Below are 23,456 nucleotides of genomic sequence, written 5' to 3'. Positions count from 1 at the left end.
AAAGTTAATAGACTTAAAGGGAAAGTCCACCCTAACACTAAAATCATTACATCTATAGGCATTCACAATCGAAGACTAACCTATCTAGCCCTGTAAAGAAGAAATCAGTATACTTATTTTCTGAAGCCGCTCTTGTTCCACGCTGAGCTGTCAGCGGCAGCTTCGCTGTGGAGGCGTGTGCAGGGGAGGCAGGACAGGCAGCAGACAACGGAAGCCCCATAGTAACTCTATGGGTGACGTCACTTCCCATTCATTTCACAGTCGTGGTCAGCTGTCTCATCTGCAGGAGCTTCCACCGCTGGAGACCAGACCCAGAGCAGCTTCAAAAAAAGGCATGTATAATGATTTCTTCTTTACAGGGTTAGATAGGTTAGTCTTAGATCGTGGATGCCTGTAGATGTAGCGATTTTAGTGTTAGGGTGGACTTCCCCTTTAAAAACAGATAAGTGAAACATACCGCCTGTTGCACTATTTATTGCTGATCCCACAGAGGCCACTTTAGAAACAGCAATTGGGTTGTATGTCCAGGAGGTTCCACAAACCTCCACCTTTAGGTCACTATCTGAATAGATTTGCTGAACTCTTCCAACTTTTCCAAGGGTCTGAAAGAAAAAAATAGAAACATTTGCTCATATTCAGGTAAAAGTAATAATTAATCTGTCAGACAATGAAAAATGTCATGAAGTGGAAATGCAACTGGGAATATGAAAGCAAATATATGAAGACAGAAAAAAATATTTTAAATTATGGCACTAAAATTACAGTACAAACTAAATAAACAACTAATGTGTTTTTCCGATGCAAAGTGGCCACCTTTCTTCTGGTCAGCCTCTACAACTAAATATTTTATTATATCTTTTCATGTGACAACACTAAAGAAATGACACTTTGCTACAATGTAAAGTAGCGAGTGTACAGCTTGTATAACAGTGTAAACTTGCTGTCCCCTCAAAATAACTCAACATACACAGCCATTAATGTCTAAACCGCTGGCAACAAAAGTGAGTACACCACTAAGTGAAAATGTCCAAATTGGGCCCAATTAGCCATTTTCCCTCCCCAATGTCATGTGACTCCTTAGTGTTACAAGGTCTCAGATGTGAATGGGGAGCAGGTGTGTTAAATTTGGTGTTATCGCCCTCACTCTCTCATACTCACTGAAAGTTCAACATGACACCTCATGGCAAAGAGCTCTCTGAGATCTGAAAAAAAGAATTGTTGCTCTACATAAAAATGGCCTAGGCTATAAGAAGATTGCCAAGACCCTGAAACTGAGCTGCAGCACGGTGGCCAAGACCATACAGCGGTTTAACAGGACAGGTTCCACTCAGAACAGGCCTCGCCATGGTCGACCAAAGAAGTTGAGTGCATGTGCTCAGTGTCATAGCCAGTGGTTGTCTTTGGTAAATAGACGTATGAATGCTGCCAGCATTGCTGCAGAGGTTGAAGGGGTGGGGGGTGGGGGGGGGGGTGTAAGATCACATATATGGTGACTTGACAATTCCCTTCTCTCAGACCCAGAAACAAACATACAGGCGGGATTTCCACCGGAAACAATCTGGGCTGCACACAAATGTGTAATCAGGGGCAAATTTATATCCCTGGCCGTCAAACGGACTAAACTGAGAAAAGCTCACATTGAGGATTTAACTAAATGCATATACACACTGGAACAAAAGCACAAAGCCACGCTAGCTGCTGAAGCCTTGTCAGAACATCCACCAGCTCTGTAATGTCGTCATTGAGGAGTACTCCAGTGGCTACCTGTGAAGCTCTGGTGAACTCCATGAACAAGAGGGTTAAGGCAGTGCTAGAAAATAATGGTGGCGACACAAAACATTGACACCTTGGGCCCAATTTGGACATTTTCACTTAGGGCTGTACGTACTTTTGTTGCCAGCGGTTTAGTTATTAATGGCTGTGTGTTGAGTTATTTTGAGGGGACAGCAAATTTACACTGTACACTCACTACTTTACATTGTGGCAAAGTGTCATTTCTTCAGTGCTGTCACATTAAAAGATATAATAAAATATTTACAAAAATGTGAGCGGTGTACTCACTTTTGTGAGCTAGTGTACGTGTATAAATTATATTATATATATATATATATATATATATATATACAAATATACATACACACACATATATACACACACATATATCACATATATTTAACCACTCTAAGACCAGGCCTATTTTTCAGACTTGTTGTTTACAAGTTAAAATATTTTTTTTTTTGCTAGAAAATTACTTAGAACCCACAAACATTATATATATATATATTTTTTTTTTTTTTCTAACAACCTAGAGAATAAAATGGCGGTCGTTGCAATACTTTCTGTCACACCGTATTTGCGCAGCAGTCTTACAAACGTACTTTTTTGGGAAAAAATACACTTTTTTGAATAAAAAAATAAAACAGTAAAGTTAGCCCATTTTTTTTATATTGTGAAAGATGTTACGCCGAGTAAATTGATACCCAACATGTCACGCTTCAAAATTCTGCCCGCTCGTGGAATGGCGACAAACTTTTATCCTTAAAAAAACTCCATATGTGACATTTTAAAAAAAATTCTACAGGTTGCATGTTTGAAGTTACAGAGAAGGTCTAAGGCTAGAATTATTGCTCTCGCTCTAGCGACCGCGGTGATACCTCACATGTGGGGTTTGAACATTGTTTTCATATGCAGGCGCTACTCGCTTCTGCACTTTTTAGTTTTACACTGTTCTTTTAACAAAAAAATTGTGTCACTTTTATTCCTATTACAAGTAATGTAAACATCCCTTGTAATAGAAAAAAAACAAGACAGGACCTCTTAAATATGAGATTTGGGGTCAAAAAGACCTCAGATCTCACATTTACACTAAAATGCAATAACAAAACAAAAAAAAAAAAATGTCCCTTTAAGAGCTATGGGCGGAAGTGACAATTTGATGTCGCTTCTGCCCTGCAATTGTATGTAACCGAGCGGGGGGTCATCTTCCCCTCACTTAGGTCCATACCTAACAGAAGAGGAGGCGATCGCCTTCCGTCACTGCTGGCAGCTTCGGTAGGCGGAGGAGGGCACCGGAGAGCGGCGCTGAAGAAGCAGATACCGATGCTATGGCAGCTAGCTGCTGCCATAACAACAATATTCCACTTCAAAGTACTGCCGTATAATGACGGCGGGCAGTCCATAGTATGTGGTTAATGTGACCTATAAACTGAAAAACAAACTGAAATCTTTTGGAGAAGGGAAGTAACAATGAAAAAAAATAAATAATGTGGATGCATAAGTGTGCACACTCTCTTCTAACTGGGGTTATAGCTGTGTTCAGAATTAAGTAATCACATTCAAACTGATGTTAAATAGGAGTGCCTCTGATTAACCCCTAATAAAGTTCAGCTGTTCTTGTAGGTCTTTCCTGACATTTTCTTAGTCGCATCCTACAGCAAAAGCCATGGTCCGCAGAGCTTCCAAAGCATCAGAGGGATCTCATTGTTAAAAGGTATCAGTCAGGAGAAGGGTACAAAAGAATTTCCAAGGCATTAGATATACCATGGAAGATAAGTCATCAAGTAGAGAAAATATGACACAACAGTGATATTACCAAGAACTGGACGTCCCTCCAAACTTGATGAAAAGACGAGAAGAAAACTGGTCAGGGAGGCTGCCAAGAGGCCTACAGCAACATTAAAAGGAGCTGCAGGAATATCTGGCAAATACTGGCTGTGTGATACATGTGACAACAATCTCCCACAAAATCTCTTGCAAAAACACATCTGAAGTCTCCCAAAAGCATGTGGGAAAATGTCTTCTGGCCTGATGAAACCAAGGTTGAACTTTTTTGGCTATAATTTCAAAAGATAGGTTTGAAGCAAAAACAACACTGCAAATCACCAAAAGAACACCATACCCACCGTGATGCATGGTGGTTGGCAGCATCATGCTTTGGTGCTGTTTTTCTTTAGCTGGAACAGGGGCCTTAGTCAAGGTAGAGGGAATGATGACCAGTTCCAAAAACCTGAACATGAAGGGGAACTTCATCTTTCAGCATTAGAACGACCCAAAACATACATCCAAATCAACAAAGGCATGGCGCTTCACCAGAAGAAAATTCAGGTTTTGGAATGGCCCAGCCAGAGCCAAGACTTGAATCTGATTGAAAATCTGTGGGGTAGTGTGAAGAGGGCTGCACACAAGAGATGCCCTTGCAATCTGACAGATTTGGAACGTTTTTGCAAAGAAGAGTGAGCAAATATTGCCAAGTTAATATGTGCCATGCTGATAGGTTCATACCCAAAAAGATTGCATGCTGTAATAAAATCAAAAGATGCTTCAACAAAGTATTAGTGTAAGGGTGTGCACACTTATGCAACCATATTATTTTATTTTTACTTCCCTACACCTAAAAGATTTCAGTTTGTTGTTAAACTGAGTTGTACAGTTTATGTCACATTAAAAAGGTGGAAAAAGTTCTGAAATGATTAATCTTTGTCTCATTTTTTTTTCTGTCACAGAAACCTGACATTTTAACAGGGGTGTGTAGACTTTATATAATATGTTAGGGCTGCAACTAACGATTGTTTTCATAAATCAATTTGTTGGCCAATTATTGTTTCGGTTAATAACCTTAAAAGTGTGGTGTATAATTTAGTTAATATGTAAGGTTTAAAAAAAAAAGGCAATTTATTCTTAAATATCTATATCCAGTGGTAAATATAAATAACTAACTATATAGTTGGAGAGTAAAATCTTGAATCCACTCTGAGAATAACAGACGGAAGAGATATACTGTGTATCTGGAAAATATCATCAGACTTAGATCTTTTTTAGTTAAAGAAAAAAAAAGTTAGACTGTTTTGCAGATTTTCAAACAGAACTGTAATATATTATATTTGCTGGCCATACAAAAACAATGTCTTCCTTCAAAAAAAATTGTCATTTTAAGAACGTTCATTCGATTTTGGAATCGTTAGTGGGGTCAAATCGACGCTCATTTTCAACCACAGTGACTGGAAAATTTAGAAATAATAGAAAACTGCTTGGAATTTTTAGACAGTGTATGTGGTTTTCGTTCAGAAATTACATTCATTTTAAAACAGAATGTTAAAAGCAAGTGAAAATTTCAAACAAAAATTCTTTCATTTAGGGAATGTACAAAGATTTTTCATATGAATATTCTCGTCTGAAAATTGATCCATGTGGCCAGTATAAGGCTCGGTACACACCTATGTAGTTTGCTTTTGATCTATTTCTACACTGCTTTTTTCTGTGCGTTAAGTACAGTATACAGTGCCCCAATAGCAAGATAAAGAAAACTGCTGCCTTTAGAATCACTCACTTCCTGCCCAGGACTACATACCCCATAAGGCATTGCTCCTCACACATTCACAAGTTCTCAGGCACTTACTGAGCTGTATGTGTGCTGCGCTGTATTTCCTGATATGTAAACAAATAATGCATTCTGCAGGCCAACTAATCGGCTGGCCGATTAATCGATTATGAAAATAGTAATCGATTAATTTCATAATTAATTATATATATATACACACACACACACACACACACACACACACACACACATACATATACACACACGGGAATCCCTGGTTGTCGCCAGAACTACCGTCTCCACTGGAAGACTTCCCCTTCATTACTTTTACTATACAGGGGACAACCCAAAATGTGGGATCTTCTTTCACTTTCAATGATAGTTGGTAAACAGGACATATAAATAGGGTGAATCACCCTAAGGGAGGGGGCAAAAAAAAGAAGAACCCCTCTAGACTTTGTCCAAAATGAATAAAAAAAAAAGTTTTGCCTTTAGTCATACTTTAAAGAAAACAAAAAAAGGAAAAAAAAAAAAAATTCCATCGAACCATATTTCTATCTTTTATATAGAGAGGTACAGACAGCTCATACGCAACAAAAAATAAAACAAATACATCCTATAGTGTCACATACAGTATATAAGAACAGAACAAGAGCCTTACAGGAAGCATGGCTTCAGCCCATTCTCCATGACCTCTCTGAAGCAGCTTTATTCTCTCTAGATCGTAGCAAATTTGTACTAGATCCCCTACTTGAAACTGTGAGGCTCCTCCCTCTGCTCCTTGTGCAGAATCACCACTTCGAACAACATTTGCTTTGGTGAGAACAGCTGGATTAAATGTCCACCTAAAAATGCAAAGTACAGATTAAATGTTTGTAATAGTGAAGGTAAATTTATTAGAACCTCTTTTTCACACACAGAATACAACTACAATCACCCTACACAAGAAAAGTGTGGTGTGTGTATGTACTGTAGGTTGAACCAACTGCTAAGCAACCATTTAGAGTGGGGATGGGCTGAACACCCTCCGATTCGGTTCGCACTAGAACATACAGAACAGACAAAAAATTTGGCAGAACACATGAACACTGTTAAAGTCTATGGGACACGAACATGAAAAATTAAAAGTGCTCATTTTAAAGGCTAATATGCAAATTATTGTCATAAAAAGTGTTTGGGGACCGGGGTCCTGCCCCAGGGGACATGTATCAATGCAAAAAAAAAAGTTTTAACCACTTGCCGACCGCAGATATACTGCGGCAGAATGGCACGGGCAGGCAAAGTAACGTATGGGTACGTTACTTTCCTCCCGTGGGTGGGGGGTGCCCGAGGCGGTCGGCTTCTGTCCCGGAGCGATCAGAGGTGAGGGGGAGGCCGTTCTGGCGCCGAGGAGAGAAGACGTCGATGTGAGTGCACAAACACTACACACACAGTAAAACACACCAGGTACGCTTTACACCCCCCATCACAACCCCCCCCCCCAACCCCCCACCCCCCCGTCACAGTGACACCAAGCAGTTTTTTTATTTTTCTGATTACTGCTTTGGTGTCAGTTATGCCCTGTACACATGGTCAGACATTGATCGGAAATTGCGACAACAAAATCCATGGATTTTTTCTGACGGATGTTGGCTCAAACTTGCATACACACGGTCAAATTGTTGGAAAATCCGATCGTTCTGAACGCGGGTGACGTAAAACACGTACGTCAGGACTATAAACGGGGCAGTAGCCAATAGCTTTCGTCTCTTAATTTATTCTGAGCATGCGTGGCACTTTGTGCGTCGGATTTGTGTACACACGATCGGAATTTCCGACAACGGATTTTGTTGTCGGAAAATTTTATATCAAGCTCTCAAACATTGTATGTCGGAAATTCCGATGGAAAATGTGTGATGGAGCCTACACACGGTCAGAATTTCCGACAACAAGGTCCTATCACACATTTTCCGTTGGAAAACCCGACCGTGTGTACAGGGCATTAGTGTGGTAGGGCAGTTAGTGGTAGCCCCCTTTTGGTCTAGGATACCCCCTAACCCCTCCTAATAAAATTTTAGCCCCGTAATCACCCCCCCGTCGCCAGTGTCACTAAGCGATCGTTTTTCTGATCGCTGTATTAGTGTCACTGGTGACGCTAGTTAGGGAGGTAAATATATAGGTTCGCCGTCAGCGTTTTATAGCGTCAGGGACCCCCATATACTACCTAATAAAGGTTTTAACCCCTTGATTGCTCCCTAGTTAACCCTTTCACCAATGATCGCCGTATAACTGTTACGGGTGACGCTGGTTAGTTTATTTTTTATAGTGTCAGGGTACCCGCCGTTTATTACCTAATAAAGGTTTAGCCACCTGATCGCCGAGCGGGGGGGGTTTGAACTGTTCTGGCATTTTATGCACAACATTTAGAAGCTTATGTCACACATCACCCACTCTTCTAACCACTTGAAGACAAAGCCCTTTCTGACACTTTTTTTTTTTTTGCAAGAAAATCACTTTGAACCTCCAAACATTATATATTTTTTTTTAAAGCAAATGCCCCACAGATTAAAATGGTGGGCGTTTCATTTTTTTTTTCACACAGTATTTGCGCAGCGATTTTTCAAACGTATTTTTTTGGGAAAAAACACTTTTTTAAAATTTTAATGCACTAAAACACACTATATTGCCCAAATGTTTGATGAAATAAAAAAGATGATCTTAGGCCAAGTACATGGTTACCAAACATGACATGCTTTAAATTGCGCACAAACGTGCAGTGGCGACAAACTAAATACATTTTAAAAGGCTTTACAGGTTACCACTTTAGATTTACAGAGGAGGTCTACTGCTAAAATGACTGCCCTCGATCTGACTTTCGCGGTGATACCTCACATGCATGGTGCAATTGCTGTTTACATTTGACGCCAGACCGACGCTTGCGTTCGCCTTTGCGCGAGAGCAGGGGGGGACAGGGGTGCTATTTTTTTTTTTGCTTTTTTATCTTATTTTTAAACTGTTCCTTTCATTTTTCTTTTTTTTTTTTTTTTAAATCATTTTTATTGCTATCTCAGGGAATGTAAATATCCCCTATGATAGCAATAGGTAGTGACAGGTACTCTTTTTTTTTGAAAAAATTGGGGTCTATTAGACCCTAGATTCCTATGCCCTCAAAGCATCTGACCACATTAAGATCGGTGTGATTAAATGCTTTCCCAATTTCCCAATGGAGCGGTTTACATCCGGCGAAATCTAAGTCATGAAATGCTCGTAGCTTCCGGTTTCTTAGGCCATAGAGATGTTGGTGGCACTCTGGTCTCTGATCAGCTCTATGGTCAGCTGGCTGAATCACCGGCTGCATTCTCAGGTTCCCTGTTGGGACAGGAGAGCCATAAAAAAACATAGAAGATGGGGGGGGGGGGGGGGGGGGGGGCATTCCCTCCCACTGCTTGTAAAAGCAGTCTAGAGGCTAATTAGCCACTGTGATTGCTTTTACATGAAAGCCGACCGCTGGCTGAAAAGAATGATATCAAGATGATGCCTAAACCTGCAGGCATCATTCTGGTATAACCACTCAAAGTCCAGCAACATACCAGTACGTTGCTGGTCCTTGTTAGGCATATATTGTAATCTTTTTTTTTTTTTTTTTCTTTTTTTTTCATGCAGCCTGTGGGCTGAACGAAAAAAAAGAGATTGATCGGTGGGTATGCTAACCATTAGAATACCTCCCTTCATCCACCCACTTCTTATGATGGGGATACATGCACCATTTATATATGTCGAAGCATGGGGGCATCTGCCCCAAAAGTTAGGAGTCCCACACATGTGGTATCCCCATACTCAGGATAAGCAGCTAAATGTACAGTATTTTGGGGTGCAATTCCACATATACCCATGGCCTGTGTGAGCAATATATCAATTAGTGACAACTTTTTGTACATTTTTTTTTTTTGTCATTATTCAAATCACTTGGGACAAAAAAAAAAATTAATATTCATTTGGGGGGGGGGTTGTACTGCCCTGCCATTATAGCACCTCCAGAAATGAGATAGGCAAACTAAAAGCTGTGTAAATTCCAGAAAATGTACCCTAGTTTGTAGACGCTATAACTTTTGCGCAAACCAATAAATATACGCTTATTGACATTTTTTTTACCAAAGAAATGTGGCCGAATACATTTTGGCCTAAATGTATGACTAAAATTGAGTTTATTGGATTTTTTTTTATAACAAAAAGTAGAAAATATCACTTTTTTTTTTTAAATTTTAGGTTTTTTCCGTTTTTCCGTTCCGTAAAAATAAAAACCGCAGAGGTGATCAAATACCATCAAAAGAAAGCTCTATTGTGGGAAGAAAAGGATGCAAATTTTGTTTGGGTACAGCATTGAATGACCGCGCAATTAGCAGTTAAAGCGACGCAGTGCCAAATTGTAAAAAGTGCTCTGGTCAGGAAGGGGGTAAATCCTTCCGGGGCTGAAGTGGTTAAAAACGGCCGTTTTTTTTTTTCGGGAGCAGTGATTTTAATAATGCTTAAAGTGAAACAATAAAAATGAAATATTCCTTTAATTTTTGTACCGGGGGGCGGCAGCGGGGTGTCTATAGTATGCCTGTAAAGTTGCTCATTTTTCCCGTTTTTAGAACAGTCCCTGCACAAAATGACATTTCTAAAGGAAAAAAAAAAAGTCATTTAAAAGTTCTCGCGGCTATAATGAATTGTCGGTCCCGGCAATACAGATAAAAGTCATTGAAAAAAATGGCATGGGATCCCCCCCCCCCCGTCCATTACCAGGCCCTCTGGGTCTGGTATGAATATTAAGGGGAACCCCGAACCAAAATTAAAAAAAATAAAAAAATTGTGTGGGGGTCCCCCCAAATTCCATACCAGGCCCTTCAGGTATGGTATGGATAATAAGGGGAACCCTGCGCCAATTTTTTTTTTACAAAATGGCCTAGGGGGTCCCCATCAAAATCCATACCAGACCCTGCATGTCTGGTATGGATTTTAAGGGGAACTTCGCTCCAAAATTTAAAAAAAAATGGCGTGGGGGTCCCCCCAAAAATCCATACCAGACCCTTATCCGAGCATGCAATTTGGCAGGCCACAGGAAGAGGGGAGGACGAGAGAGTGCCCCCCTCCTGAACCATACCAGGCCACATGCCCTTCAAAGCCCCCCAAAGCACCCTGTCCCCATGTTGATGGGGACAAGGGCCTCAACCCCACAACCCTTGCCCACTGGTTGTGGGGGTCTGCGGGCGGGGGGCTTATCGGAATCAGGAAGCCCCCTTTAACAAGGGGACCCCCAGATCCCACCCCCCCTGTTTGAAACGGTACCGACCCGTACCATTTCACAAAAAAAGTGTCAAAATGTTAAAAAAACCACAAGACACACTTTGGGACAAGTCCTTAATTAAAAAATAAAAATCTCCACGAAGTCCATTCATCATCTTCTCTCGATCCGCCGACAGACTGAAAAAGAAAAAAAAGAAAAAAACCCGCAGGCCGCCACTGATCTACCTCAATGGGAGGCTCCCACCGTCTGACGCGTCCTCACAGGTGACAGTTCCTATATAACTGAGGGCGGCGCCACACTGTGACATACCCAGGGGACTTCCCCATGGGTGGCCCCGTCCCCTCTGATGCTACGGGGAAGCCATTGGGAAGTCCCCGTGCGTCAGAGGGGGGCGGGGTCTTGTCCCAAAGTATGTCTTGTGTTTTTTTTTTTTTTTTACATTTTGACACTTTTTTTGTGAAATGGTAGGGGTACAATGTACCTGTTACCATTTCAAACGGGGGGGGGGGGGGGCCGGGATCTGGTGTCCCCTTGTTAAAGGGGGCTTCCAGATTCCAATAAGCCCCCGCCCGCAGACCCCCACAACCACCGGGCAAGGGTTGTGGGGATGAGGCCCTTGTCCCCATCAATATGGGGACAAGGTGCTTCCGGGGTCTACCCTAAAGTACCCTCCCCATGTTGAGGGCATGTGACCTGGTACGGTTCAGGAGCGGGGGCGCTCTCTCGTCCCCCCTCTATTTTTCTGCGGCCTGCCAGGTTGCGTGCTCGGATAAGGGTCTGGTATGGATTTTTGGGGGGGACCCCCAGGCAATTTTTTTTTTTTAATTTTGGTTCGGAGTTCCCCTTAATAGTCATACCAGACCCGATGGGCCTGGTAATGGACGGGGGGGGGGGGGAATCCGATGCCGTTTTTTCAATTACTTTTATCTGTATTGCCGGGACCGACAATTCATTATAGCTGTGAGTACTTTTAAATTACTTTTTTCCTTTAGAAATGTCATTTTGTGCAGGGACTGTTCTAAACATGGGAAAAATGTGCCACTTTACAGGCATACTATAGACACCCCCCATGAAATTTAAAGGAATATTTCACTTTTATTGTTTCACTTTAAGCATTAGTAAAATCACTGCTCCCGAAAAAATGGCCATTTTTAAAACTTTTTTTTGCATTGATATACATGTCCCCTGGGGCAGGACCTGGGTCCCCAAACACTTTTTTATGACAGTAACTTGCATATAAGCCTTTAAAATGAACACTTTTGATTTTTCATGTTAATGTCCCGGCGGCTTTCGAATTTGCCTCGAACACCACATATTGTTCGGTGTTCGCAGAACATCCGAACAACCAAAGTTAGGCCCGAACTTATGCTCGGGCCGAACTGTTCGCCCATACCTAATTTAGAGCCCATTGACACTGACAGCGCTGCCGCGTTAGCGGCACTTTACCGTCGTTTTAGAGGCGCATTTGGGGGCGCTTTTAACCCCTGCTAGCGGCCGAATAAAGGGTTAAAAGCGTCGCTGCCGATTGATTTCAATGGGCAGAGGCGCTTTAGTAGCGATGTATATACTGCTCCTAAAGCGCCCCCCAAAGATGCTGCTTGCAGGACTTTTTTTAACGTCCTGCCAGCACTGTGCCCCAGTGTAAATTATTCAGGCACTTTACAGGCGTTATTTGTAGAGCTAAAGAGCCTTAAAAATGCCTCCAGTGTGAAAGGGGTCTTACTGAGAAGAGACAGGAACAATCTGATATGTAGCAATTTGTCAGTCACATGGCTGACACGTATTTATTGAAGTATATCAGATTTTTTTATCCCATTAAACCCTTTCGCTGCCAGGCCCTATGCTTCATTTTGTACACTCAGTAGCCAGACCATTTTTGCAATTTTTCCTTTGCTTTTTTATTTTTCACTTATAGCTTTTAGAGTTTGTAAAAGACCGCCCAAACCATATATTTTCTGAAAGCACATGATTATTAGAATAAAAAGAAGGTGCTACTGATTTTTTAGACCCCGCGGCATTTGCGCAAATGTTTATCAAACCAATAAATTTGCAAAAAATACACTAAAACCATTAGCAGATAACAACACAGTCAATTTTACAAAATTCCTACTAAATATAAAAGCTTAACCTGGATGAAGTTAATAACAAATATTTGTAAATTTAAAATTGCGCCTTTTTGCAAAATGGTGAAAATCCAACGTACCCAAAAAATTCTCTATAAATCTGGAGGTTTTCCCTTTTCACTTACAGCTTTCAGAGTTTGTAAAAGACCCCCCAAACCATATATTTTCTGAAAGCATATGACCTCTGGAATAAAAAGAAGGTGCTACTGTTTTTTTAGGCCATGTGATATTGGCGCAAATGTTTATCAACACAATATTTTTGCTAAAAATACACTAAAACCATTATTAGCAGATAAAAACACAGCTAATTTTACAAAATTCCAACTAAATATAAAAGCTTTACCTGTATGGGAGGTAATACATAACAAATATTTGTAATTTTTACATTGCGCCTTTTTTGTAAAATGGTTAAAATCAAACGTACGCAAAAATATAAACAAATTTCTCTAAAAATCTGAAGGTTTTCATTTTTCCCTTACAGTATTCAGAATTTGTGAAAGACCCCCCCCCCCCCCCCAACCAGTTATTTTCAGAAAGCATAGGATCAGTAGAATAAAAAGAAGGTGTTATTGATTTTTAAGGCCCCACAATATTTGCGCAAATTTTTACCAAAGCAATATTTTCACTAAAAACACACTAAAATCATAATTAGCAGATACAAACACAGCAAATATTACAAAATTCCTGCTAAATATACAAAAGCTTAACCTGTATTGAGTTAACAAATATTTGTAAACTTTAGATTGTGCCTTTTTGAGAAATAGTGAAAATTGGAGGTGCTACTGAATTTTAACCACCTGACATCCGGCCGTAGCCGAATGACGGCTACAGCGCGGATGTCAATTCCCGGCCTCCCCTTTCCTTGCTCCCCATGCGCGCTCACGAGCGCGCAACGGGGAAATTCTGTGTTGGCCGTGTCCCTTGGACACAGTCAATCACAGATCGCTGTAAATGGCCAATCACAGCGGCCATTTACAGCGCGATCCCCATGGCCAATGAGCGATGATCTCAAATGTAAACATTTGAGATCATCTCTCATTGCCGGCTCTCTCTCCTCACACAGAGACAGCGTTTCTGTCAGCGATCTGTGAGTTACAAAAACTACTATACAGTGCCCATCAGTACAGTGCCCATCCATACAGTGCCCCCATCAGTACAGTGCCCATCCATACAGTGCCCCCATCAGTACAGTGCACCAGTGCCCATCGGTGCCCACCTGTCTGCCCAGCGGTGATCAGTGTCCAGCTGCACATCTGCACAATCAGTGCCCACCTGTGCCACCTCATCAGTGTCCACCTGTGCCACCTCATCAGTGCCCACCTGTGCCAATCAGTGCCCATCTGTGCTGCCTCAGTGCACATCTGTGCAATCAGTGCACATCTGTGCCACCTCATCAGTGCACATCTGTGCCACCTCATCAGTGCACATCTGTGCCACCTCATCAGTGCACATCTGTGCCATCTCAGTGCACATCTGTTCCACCTCATCAGTGCCCACCTGTGCCACCTCATCAGTGCCCACCTGTGCCACCTCATCAGTGCACATCTGCACATCTGTTCCACCTCATCAGCGCACATCTGTTCCTCCTCATCAGTGCCCCTCTGTGCCACCTCAGTGCCCATCAGTGCAGGCTTAGCAACTATGTCCAAAAGAAGCTTCTCCGCCGAGGAGGCGTACCAAATACTGTCCCAGGCCGACGAGAGCAACGGGGAGCTCTCTTTTTCGGATTCCCTTTCCGACTCTGATTCTGAGTCGGACATAAATTATGAGCCAGTCCTCAGTAGTGGAACACTGAGTGACTCATAGGAGGAAGATATTCGGCCCGCCAAACGAAGGCATTCTGGTGAGGAGGCAGTGCCATCCACCAGCACCACAGTGCCATCCACCAGCACCGCAGTGCCATCCACCAGCACCGCAGTGCCTCGGCAAGAAAGGCCAAGGACCCATGCCAGCCTAACCCCTTGTGGCTTCCTCCTAATTCAAGAGAAGCCAACATTCCCCCTTTCACTGCCCAGCCAGGAGTCCAGGTGAACACGGAGAATTTTTCCCCAATAGATTTTTTTAATTTAATTTTTACCGAGGACATGCTGTCAAATATTGTGGCCCAGTGCAACCTTTATGCACAGCAATTTATTTTGAATAATCCAACGTCCTACTATGCCCGTCCCTATGAGTGGAGAGACCTAACGGTGGAGGAGTTGAAGGTTTTTTTAGGGCTCACATTTAATATGGGACTCACAAAAAAAAAACACTTTGATGTCCTATTGGTCAACCCACCCCCTCCAACACATGCCAGTATTCTCCAAGGTAATGCCCAGAAACAGATACCTCATGATATTGAGGTTTCTTCATTTCAATGACAATACCCAGTGCCCTCCCCGAAATGACCCAAACTATGACAGACTTTTCAAAATTCGGCCACTTTTAAATTATTTTTCTGCACTATTCCCCCTGCTGTTTACCCCGGACCAAAAGATATGTGTGGATGAGTCCCTTGTTAAGTTTAGTGGCAGGCTTAGAATAAAACAATATATTCCCAGTAAAAGGGCCCGCTATGGGGTGAAGGTATACAAATTATGTGACCGAGTCACAGGTTACATGTATGCCTTCAAAGTGTACGAAGGGAAGGACACCCAGCTGCAACCCCCTAATTGCCCAGACCACTTGGGATCAAGCGGGAAAATTGTTTGGGACCTCACATACCCCCTACTGGAGAAAGGCTACCACCTGTATGTAGACAACGTCTACACATCTCTGCCCCTGTTCCACAACCTTCATCGGAAGAAGACGCCTGCATGTGGTACCGTAAAAAAGAACCGGAAGGGCTTTCCTCAAAGTCTGGTCAATAAGAAATTGAGAAAAGGAGAAACGGCAAGTCTACGAAACAATGAGATTTTGGCAGTGAAGTGGAGAGACAAAAGAGATGTGTACATGTTGTCTTCAATCCATGATGATACCTTCATGGAAATCCCCAAAAGAAATGGCCCCATACAGAAACCTAAATGCCTTTATGATTATAATTTGTTTATGGGGGGAGTCGACTTGAATGACCAGATGCTGGAACCGTACCTTGCTACAAGACGGACATACCATTGGTATAAGAAAGTCGCAATTTATTTTTTTCATTTGGCCATCTACAATTCAGATGTCATTTATCGTAAATTTATTTTTTTCATTTGGCCATCTACAATTCATATGTCATTTATCGTAACTCCACCCAAAACCCCAAACGCTGCCTTGGCTACCAGGAGGAAGTTTTCACTGCCCTTATATTCCCGAATGGCCCCCCAGAAAATATCCGATCAGATGTTCTAAGTCGACTCTCCGAACGCCACTTTCCCGATAAGATCCCTCCCAAACCAACAGGCCAACGACGGCAAAAAAAAAATGTAAGGTGTGTACCAGAGCAGGATTCAGAAGAGACACATCTTTTTATTGTGCACAATGTCCTTCTGAACCAGGCCTCTGCGTAGGTGAATGTTTTCGCTGTTACCATACTTCACTAAATTATTAGTGAAGTATGGTAAACGTAAGCCTCCGTTCCTGCAATTTACCCTCACACCCCTTATGCCACTGCCTGCTCTGTAACTGACCCTGGCTTGTTATTTGACCACGCTTCTGCCTAATGATTCTGTACATACCTCTGCCTGATCTGGAACTGACCCTGGAATGTTATTCGACCATGCTTCTGCCTAACGATTTTGTACATACCTCTGCCTGATCCGGAACTGACCTTGGACTGTTTGAACATGATATTTGCCTGCCTCTTGGACTGATCTTGTACCCTGGTACTGGACTAGTGGGATTCAACACAGGGGTCTCACATATGTGAGGGGCTCCAGAATTGTTTTTCTGGATGAAGAAAACAATTTTTTTTGTTTTCTCAATCCTAGATTAGGGTCTGGAGACTCGGAGGCTTCAAAGAGATTTGGGTGGGAGAAGCCTCTACCCCTGTCCCCATTCTGTCCTGAACGAGGGCCTACTTCTGCCTGTAGGACTTACTGCCGTCATGCCTCTGCCTGTCACACTGACCACACAACATGGACCTGCTTACTACCAGGACCAATATTTTTGGCACTGCGGACAATGTCTCTGCCTGCACTGACCCTGGACTTTATATGGACAGTAACCCTGCCTGCTGCCTGGACAATTGTGTTCGCCGCTGCTGACCAAGTCCCTGCCTGCTGCCTGGACCAGTGCTATCCTCCTGTGTACAACTGCGCTACTACAACCACAGGTAATCTTTTGTTTACGCTTTGCTCAGCATAATGTATTTTGGGGTGTAATTCTTGGTATGTGCATGCTATGTGTCCCTGGAACACCTGACGGTGTTCCTTGCATGTTGGATCTCTGTATGTGGCCAGGCTGTGTAGAAGTTTCACACATGTGGTATCGCCATACTCAGGAGGAGTAGCAGAATGTATTTTGGGGTGTCATTTTTGCTATCCATGCTATGTGTTGGAAATATCTTATAAACGGACAACTTTGTGTAAAAAAAAAAAAAAAAATGCGTTTTCATTTTTTTTCCACATTTTTCAAAAACTTCTGGAAAAAAATGAACCGTTCAAAAGACTCATTATGCCTCATAGATTATACGTTGGGGGGTGTTAGCTTTCCAAAATGGGGTCATTTTGTGGGTGTTTCCATTGTCCCGGTGCTCCAGGGCCTTCAAAAGCGTAATAGGTGGTTGGGAAATGTGATGTGTAATTTATGCTCCTAGAACATCTGATGGTGCTCCATGCATGTTGGGCCTCTGTATGTGGCCAGGCAGTGAAAAAGTCCCACACATGTGGTATCGTAATACTCAGGAGGAGTAGCAGAATGTATTTTGGGGTGTCATTTGTGGTATACACATGCCATGTGAGAGAAATAAGCTATTACAATGACAATTTTGTGTGTGTGTGGGGGGGGGTCTCAATTTTGCAAAGAATTGTGGGAAAAAATACAACTTCAAATAACTCACCATGCCTCTAATTAAATACATTGCAATGTCTACTTTCCAAAAAGGGGTTATTTGGGGGGCATTTGTACTTTCCTGGCTTGTTAGGGTCTCAGGAAATGAGATAGGCCACCAGTACATCAGATGTACACAGACCAAATAATTTCCACAAATTTTTGGTTATTTTTACCAAAGATATGTAGCAGTATAAATTGTGGCCAAAATTTATGAAGAAAAATTACTAATTTGCAAAATTTTAATCACAGAAATTAAGAAAAATTCGTTTTTTTTCAAAATCTTCGGTCTTTTTTCATTTATAGCGCAAAAAAAAAAAACCCAGAGGTGATCAAATACCACAAAAATAAAGCTCTATTTGTATGAAAAAAAGGACAAAAAAATCATTTGGGTACAGTGTTGCATGACTGAGTAATTGTCATTCCAAGTGTGAGAGCACTGAAAGCTGAAAATTGGTCTGGATAGGAGGGGGGTTTAAGTGCCTAGTAAGCAAGTGGTTAAGGCAGTACGATATTTGCGTGAATGTTTGAAAAAACTATAAAATCATTATTAGTGCACATAAAACACAAAATAACTTACAAAATTCCTGCTAAATTGCTACTAAAGCCTCGTACACATGTGGCATACTAAAGTGTACGTCCATGGGGGGCCATGTTTATCCGCGCAGGAATGCACAGGTGTTCCATGCATCCCCGTACATGCAGTCCCTGTTATGTCAATCGGGATGCGATGGCTGCACGGGCATAGCTGTTGTTCCCAATCTAATGCCCGTATGGGTGTGGGTACATGACCCCGAACGCAGACAGTGTGAGCTCAGGGACATGCATGTGGACCTACATTGATGTAAAATTGGGAGCAACGGCTCTGTTCGTGCAGGAGCCACATCCCAAATTACATCAATGGGACTTCCTGTACAGAGATGCATGGAACACCTGTGCATCCCTGTAAAGGTACGCTGTGTATGCCTTGTGCGAACAAGGCCTTTAGCCCCTTTCACACAAGCACACCAATCTGATCTTCCTTTCCGTTTTTTAGGCGTGCCCACTCGGACAACCCATTGTTCTCTAAGGACAGGCTGATGTAAAATGGACAGGTGTCCATTTACACCCGCCTGCATCCGATCCAGTCAAGTCTGCTAAAAACAGAGGAATGGGGATTGCATTGCCCATCCATCTAGCAATTCGGATCGGATGGTATCCGATGGAACTGGACAGGCAGTCTGTTTCCACCCGACCGTCCCATAGAGAATAGCATGTGAAAGGGGTCTTACCAGGAGCGGCTGGTCCATTGGAGGGTGCCGGACTCATACGTTTGTATGGAGTTTTTTTTTTTCAAGCCACATGATTAGAGCCCAAGGCTCTAATTGAAAAGGTTGGGCTCGGGGTGCAGAGCATTGAACCCTGAATCCACCCACTTGTGACAATAGCGAATTAATATTCGTTATGGTCTTCCGGCTTTTCCTCCTGGCCAAATCAGGACAGCTAGGGTTGGCCGGGAGAAGCTGAGAAAGCCGTGGAGGGGTGAGTGCAGGCGCACCTGGGGAGTCTGTTTTAAAATTTTTTTTTTTTTTACTTTTTACATTTTTTTTTACAGTTATTTTTGTGTTTCTTTTTTTTGGGGGGAGGGGGGTCTTTGGTGAGATTTTAGAGGTCTAAACAGACCCCTATATCTCTTTTTTTTTGAAACAGAGAAAGAAAGGGACTGAAGATAGTACTTTTCTCTGTAACACTTTACTTGAATGAATGAATGAATGAGGAGAGGAATCTGTATAGAGATTCCTAATTCATTCAGAAAATGACAGTCTGATATATCGTAACACTCGCGGTTACTATATATCAGCTGTCAGTGGCTATAGGAGCGAATGCTGCCTATATCCACTGGGAAAGCTTAGTAAACACGTTTTCCAAGCCCCAACTCGACCCCCCCCCCCCCCCCCCCCCGCTAGAGATCACTGCAGGGAGAAGCTGCAGGCGGCGGGAGGGGAAGGAGAGATGCCTCTTGGAGCGACAATGGATCGGATTTATAATTAAAGGGAGTGGCGGGAGGTGGAGTGTCAGGGGACAGGGAAGCTGCGGCATGTGTGGGAAGTGGTCACAATTAGGGTTAAGAACTCTAATCAGCGGGTTGTAAATCACTGATCACAGTTATAGAATTGTTCAGCAGAGTCCGCTGAACAATTCTGATATAAGCTCAGGGTCACTGAAGTGACCCCAAGCTTAAAGAAGAGGGAGAAATGAGGTCTGTATGCCGTACGGACTTGGCCACCCGCAGGCACTTCTGTAGGTCCGTGCGGCGTACGGAGTTGACAGTTCTCTGTGATGTTTAATCTTTCAAGCAATTAAGTGCTAGATAAAAATGTATAATGTGTGGCTAGCATAAAAATAACTTGGAATGTTTACTGCCTTCCCTCTGCATCACAGTCTCCGAGCTGTATCTGTGAACAGTTATAACCACCGCTTCTATACACAGACTCACAACCAGCTTTTGACGTTAAGTGCATATATAATATGCAGATATACAGGTATGTTTACATTAAAATCTCTTCCAAAGCAACTGGAGAAATGCATATTATGAACTGTAATTTATAGACCTCCTGCAGACCCTATACAAGAGACATATGCTATAATGAAACATTTCTCCTGTTCATAGCAACCAATCTATTATAAAATTGGTTGATATAAAACAAGAACATTTTCATTTATCAGCCCAAACAGAACCCTACAAAATTTGCACTTCTGCTAGTTTAGAAAACAACTGTAAACAATAGCCCGCTGTCAGAAACAGCTGGTCAGTCTGCATCTGAACATCTTTAGGCAAAGTGCACAACTGACATTTAGGAGTTTACATCACTTTTCATGCACGTTTTAGTTAGTTTTTATGCACATTGACATCAGTTTTCATGCGCGTTTTTTTTTTATGCACAGAGAGACATGACACCTTGGGGTTGATTTACCAAACCCTGAGTGCACAAAATCTGGTGCAGTTCTGCATAGCAGCCAATCAGCTTCCAGTTTTTTTTTTTTTTTTTTTTTGTCAAAGCTTAATTGAACAAGCTGAAGTGAGAAGCTGATTGGCTACCATGTATGGCTAGACCAGATTTGACACTCTCCAGTTTTAGTAAATCAACCCTGTGTCATCACTTTATCTTTTGCCCTGTTCACAACACAATGTTCGTCATGTCAGTTTTTGCTGCGCAGAAAACTGCATACATGTTGCAGATTCTCGTGCCGAAAAAAATCTGTGAGTGACACTGGTGTTGGGGGATTTAGTCTAGAGATAAAACAATCATTTTGACACTCAACAAGACTGTGGTCTGGCCGCATCTTGAGTATGCTATCCAGTTCTGGGCACCAGTCCTCAAGAAGAATGTGCTGGAACTATAGAAAGTCCAGAGAAGATTAACAAAGCTAATAAAAGGGACTAGAGGACCTCAGCTATGAGGAATGACTACAAGCATTAAACGTATTCACTCTGGAGAAGAGACGCTTGAGAGGAGATATGATAGTGATATACAAATACCTTACTGGTGACCTTAGCATAAGGAAAAAGACCTGCTGCCATACATTGAAACTGGAAGAGAAGCGGTTCAACCTTAAAGGGTAAGTTCACCTATACAGAAAAATCTGTAAGGTGAACTTACACCGGACCCCCTCCTCATCCCCCCCCCCCCGGTCCCGCTGATCTGGAGCCCGGCGATGACCCCCTAGGAGACCTAGTATAGCCACCTCACTGGTCCAGGGCTTAGAAAACCCCTCGGCTTAATCTCCTAAATGTACCTCGTAAGGAGGTACATACAGGAGCATTCTAATTGGTCGGCGCCGACCAATCAGTACCCACATAGCCCGTCATGTCACCACAGGCAAAGAGGAGAGAAAGCCACGGGGATTTCAAATCCCCTGACTGGTAAGCGGCTATACATAATGTCAGAATGGGTGATCGCCAGACTCCAGGTTAGCAGGACCAGGTACGGGAAAGGGTTCCAGTATAAGTTCACCTTACAGATTTTCTGTAAAGGTTAAGTTACACTTTAAACTGAGTAGAGGGTTCTTTACTGTCAGAGCAGTAAGGTTGTGGAATTCCCTTCCACAAGCAGTGGTTTCAGTAGGGAGCATTGATAGTTTCAAAAACGAATAGATGGGCACCTTTGCGATCACAACATACATGGATATGGGAATTACTATTGACACACACACCTCACAGGTTGAACTGGTGTCTTTATTCAACCTTACCAACTATGTAACCATTTTAAAATGTTAAAAGTCCTACCTAAAAGAAGATACAAGCTATCATACTACCTTTGCTAAAAAGTTTCTTCATCTTGGCTTTTAAGGGCTTGGCTTCCCAGTGCTTGGAACTATTTACACCCATTTCCTTTTTCCCCTGTCCAAAGAGAGGGCCTTACCGGACAGCAATTATACTCTTGGTACGCAGAGGAATGTTGAGTGGGAAGGTCCAGAAATCAAAGATTAAATTCTCACTAACAAACAAAACCAGTTTAAGAGCCCTTTTACACTGATGCACTTCTGATCTGTTCCTATTAACTTACAATGGAAGCTGCCTGTTTGGTTTGCCTTTGAAAAAGATTCAGCATGCAGAACGTTTCACAGTGCAGCCCAACTGCAGTGCGTAAAGTTACAAAGGATGTAATGGGAAATAGTATTGATGTGCATTTGTTGCCCTGGAAATGCGTGGCACCAGTGTGAAAAAGGCCTAAGAGGGGGGAAAAGAGGAAGATATCTGTCTAACAAAAAGAAATAGCAGGCATCTGCTGGTCAGTGCTCTTACTTTTAAGTTATGTTGCAACTGCATGGGTGTTTCGCAGATGTAAACGGAGAGCTGTGGTTTGCAGCTGGTGGATAGCCTACTGTACACTGCAATGAGTCTGTCGAGAGCCACAGATATTAGTGGCTGTCCTCACAAAGTGAATCCAGCCGCAATTACTGCAGGCAATTGCTGGATGTGCGAACAGCCACAAATAGCTGCAGCCACAGACAGACTGTCATTGCAATGTACAGGTTCAGTTGCTGCAGCAATCCACTCACCACTATCAAACCCAGCAACAAGAATCAGTAGGCTAAACGCCTGTGTAAATACAGCTTTAGGCTGGAAGGCTTGTTCTACCAATTAGAAAAGCACCTTACTAATAAGAGCCATGTGTGAATTTCTGAGCTTACCTATTTCCACTTGGGTACTGTACTACAATATCATGATCTTCATCAATGCCACAGACCGTGCCCGTAGTTGTAAGTGTTTCAAACATGCCATCAGTCCAGCCTCCATGACCATGTTGCAATGACTGAACAATTTCAAGTTCTAGATCAATATTCACAAGATCACCAATGATCAGACCACCTGGATTGCGATTACCATTTTGCTCACCTAAAGAAATAAAAAAAAGAAAGGAATTTAAGAGCACCAGCAAGTATAAATGTACAACACATGCACTAAACCTATAAATAAATTCCATTCCAGTGCCACCCTCCTCATTGACTTCTGAGCTTTTAAATTGGGCAAAAAAAATTGATGGGACATCCTTTGACCACCTGCAACTGCCTGCTCCTCTAGTCACATGTTAATTCCTTGGAGTTCCTTGGTTCTGTTATTATTGTAGTGTACCTCAAAATCCAGGGAACATTTTGTAAATCTCACAATCTATGTGACAGAGTGTCAATATAGGTTTTCTGTGAATGTACAATTTAAAGCATTAACCCCAAAAACAAAAATGTTATATACCGCAGATTGCCAATCCTTAAATGTGATAGCTGCTTTTTTTTTTTCTTTTTTGCTTTATTTTCC

At 42.3% G+C, this 23,456-nt stretch overlaps 1 protein-coding gene across 2 annotated transcripts in view; it reads right to left on the bottom strand.

Annotated features, from left to right (window-relative positions):
* MIB1 (MIB E3 ubiquitin protein ligase 1) overlaps window positions 1-23,456 on the bottom strand; it is a 155,961-nt gene that overhangs the window by 107,282 nt on the left and 25,223 nt on the right. For both annotated transcript variants that reach the window (XM_073631454.1, XM_073631453.1), the window contains exons 6-8: window positions 22,835-23,039; window positions 5,979-6,162; window positions 458-602 (exon numbers count right to left, since the gene is read on the bottom strand). In XM_073631454.1, coding sequence (XP_073487555.1) covers window positions 458-602; window positions 5,979-6,162; window positions 22,835-23,039 — 534 coding nt within the window. The remainder of the gene's footprint in view (window positions 1-457; window positions 603-5,978; window positions 6,163-22,834; window positions 23,040-23,456) is intronic.

This window comes from Aquarana catesbeiana, linkage group LG05 (assembly GCF_042186555.1).
Source record: "Aquarana catesbeiana isolate 2022-GZ linkage group LG05, ASM4218655v1, whole genome shotgun sequence".
Classification (NCBI taxonomy): Eukaryota; Metazoa; Chordata; class Amphibia; order Anura; family Ranidae; genus Aquarana; species Aquarana catesbeiana.
This window is presented reverse-complemented; position numbering and strand designations above follow the sequence as displayed.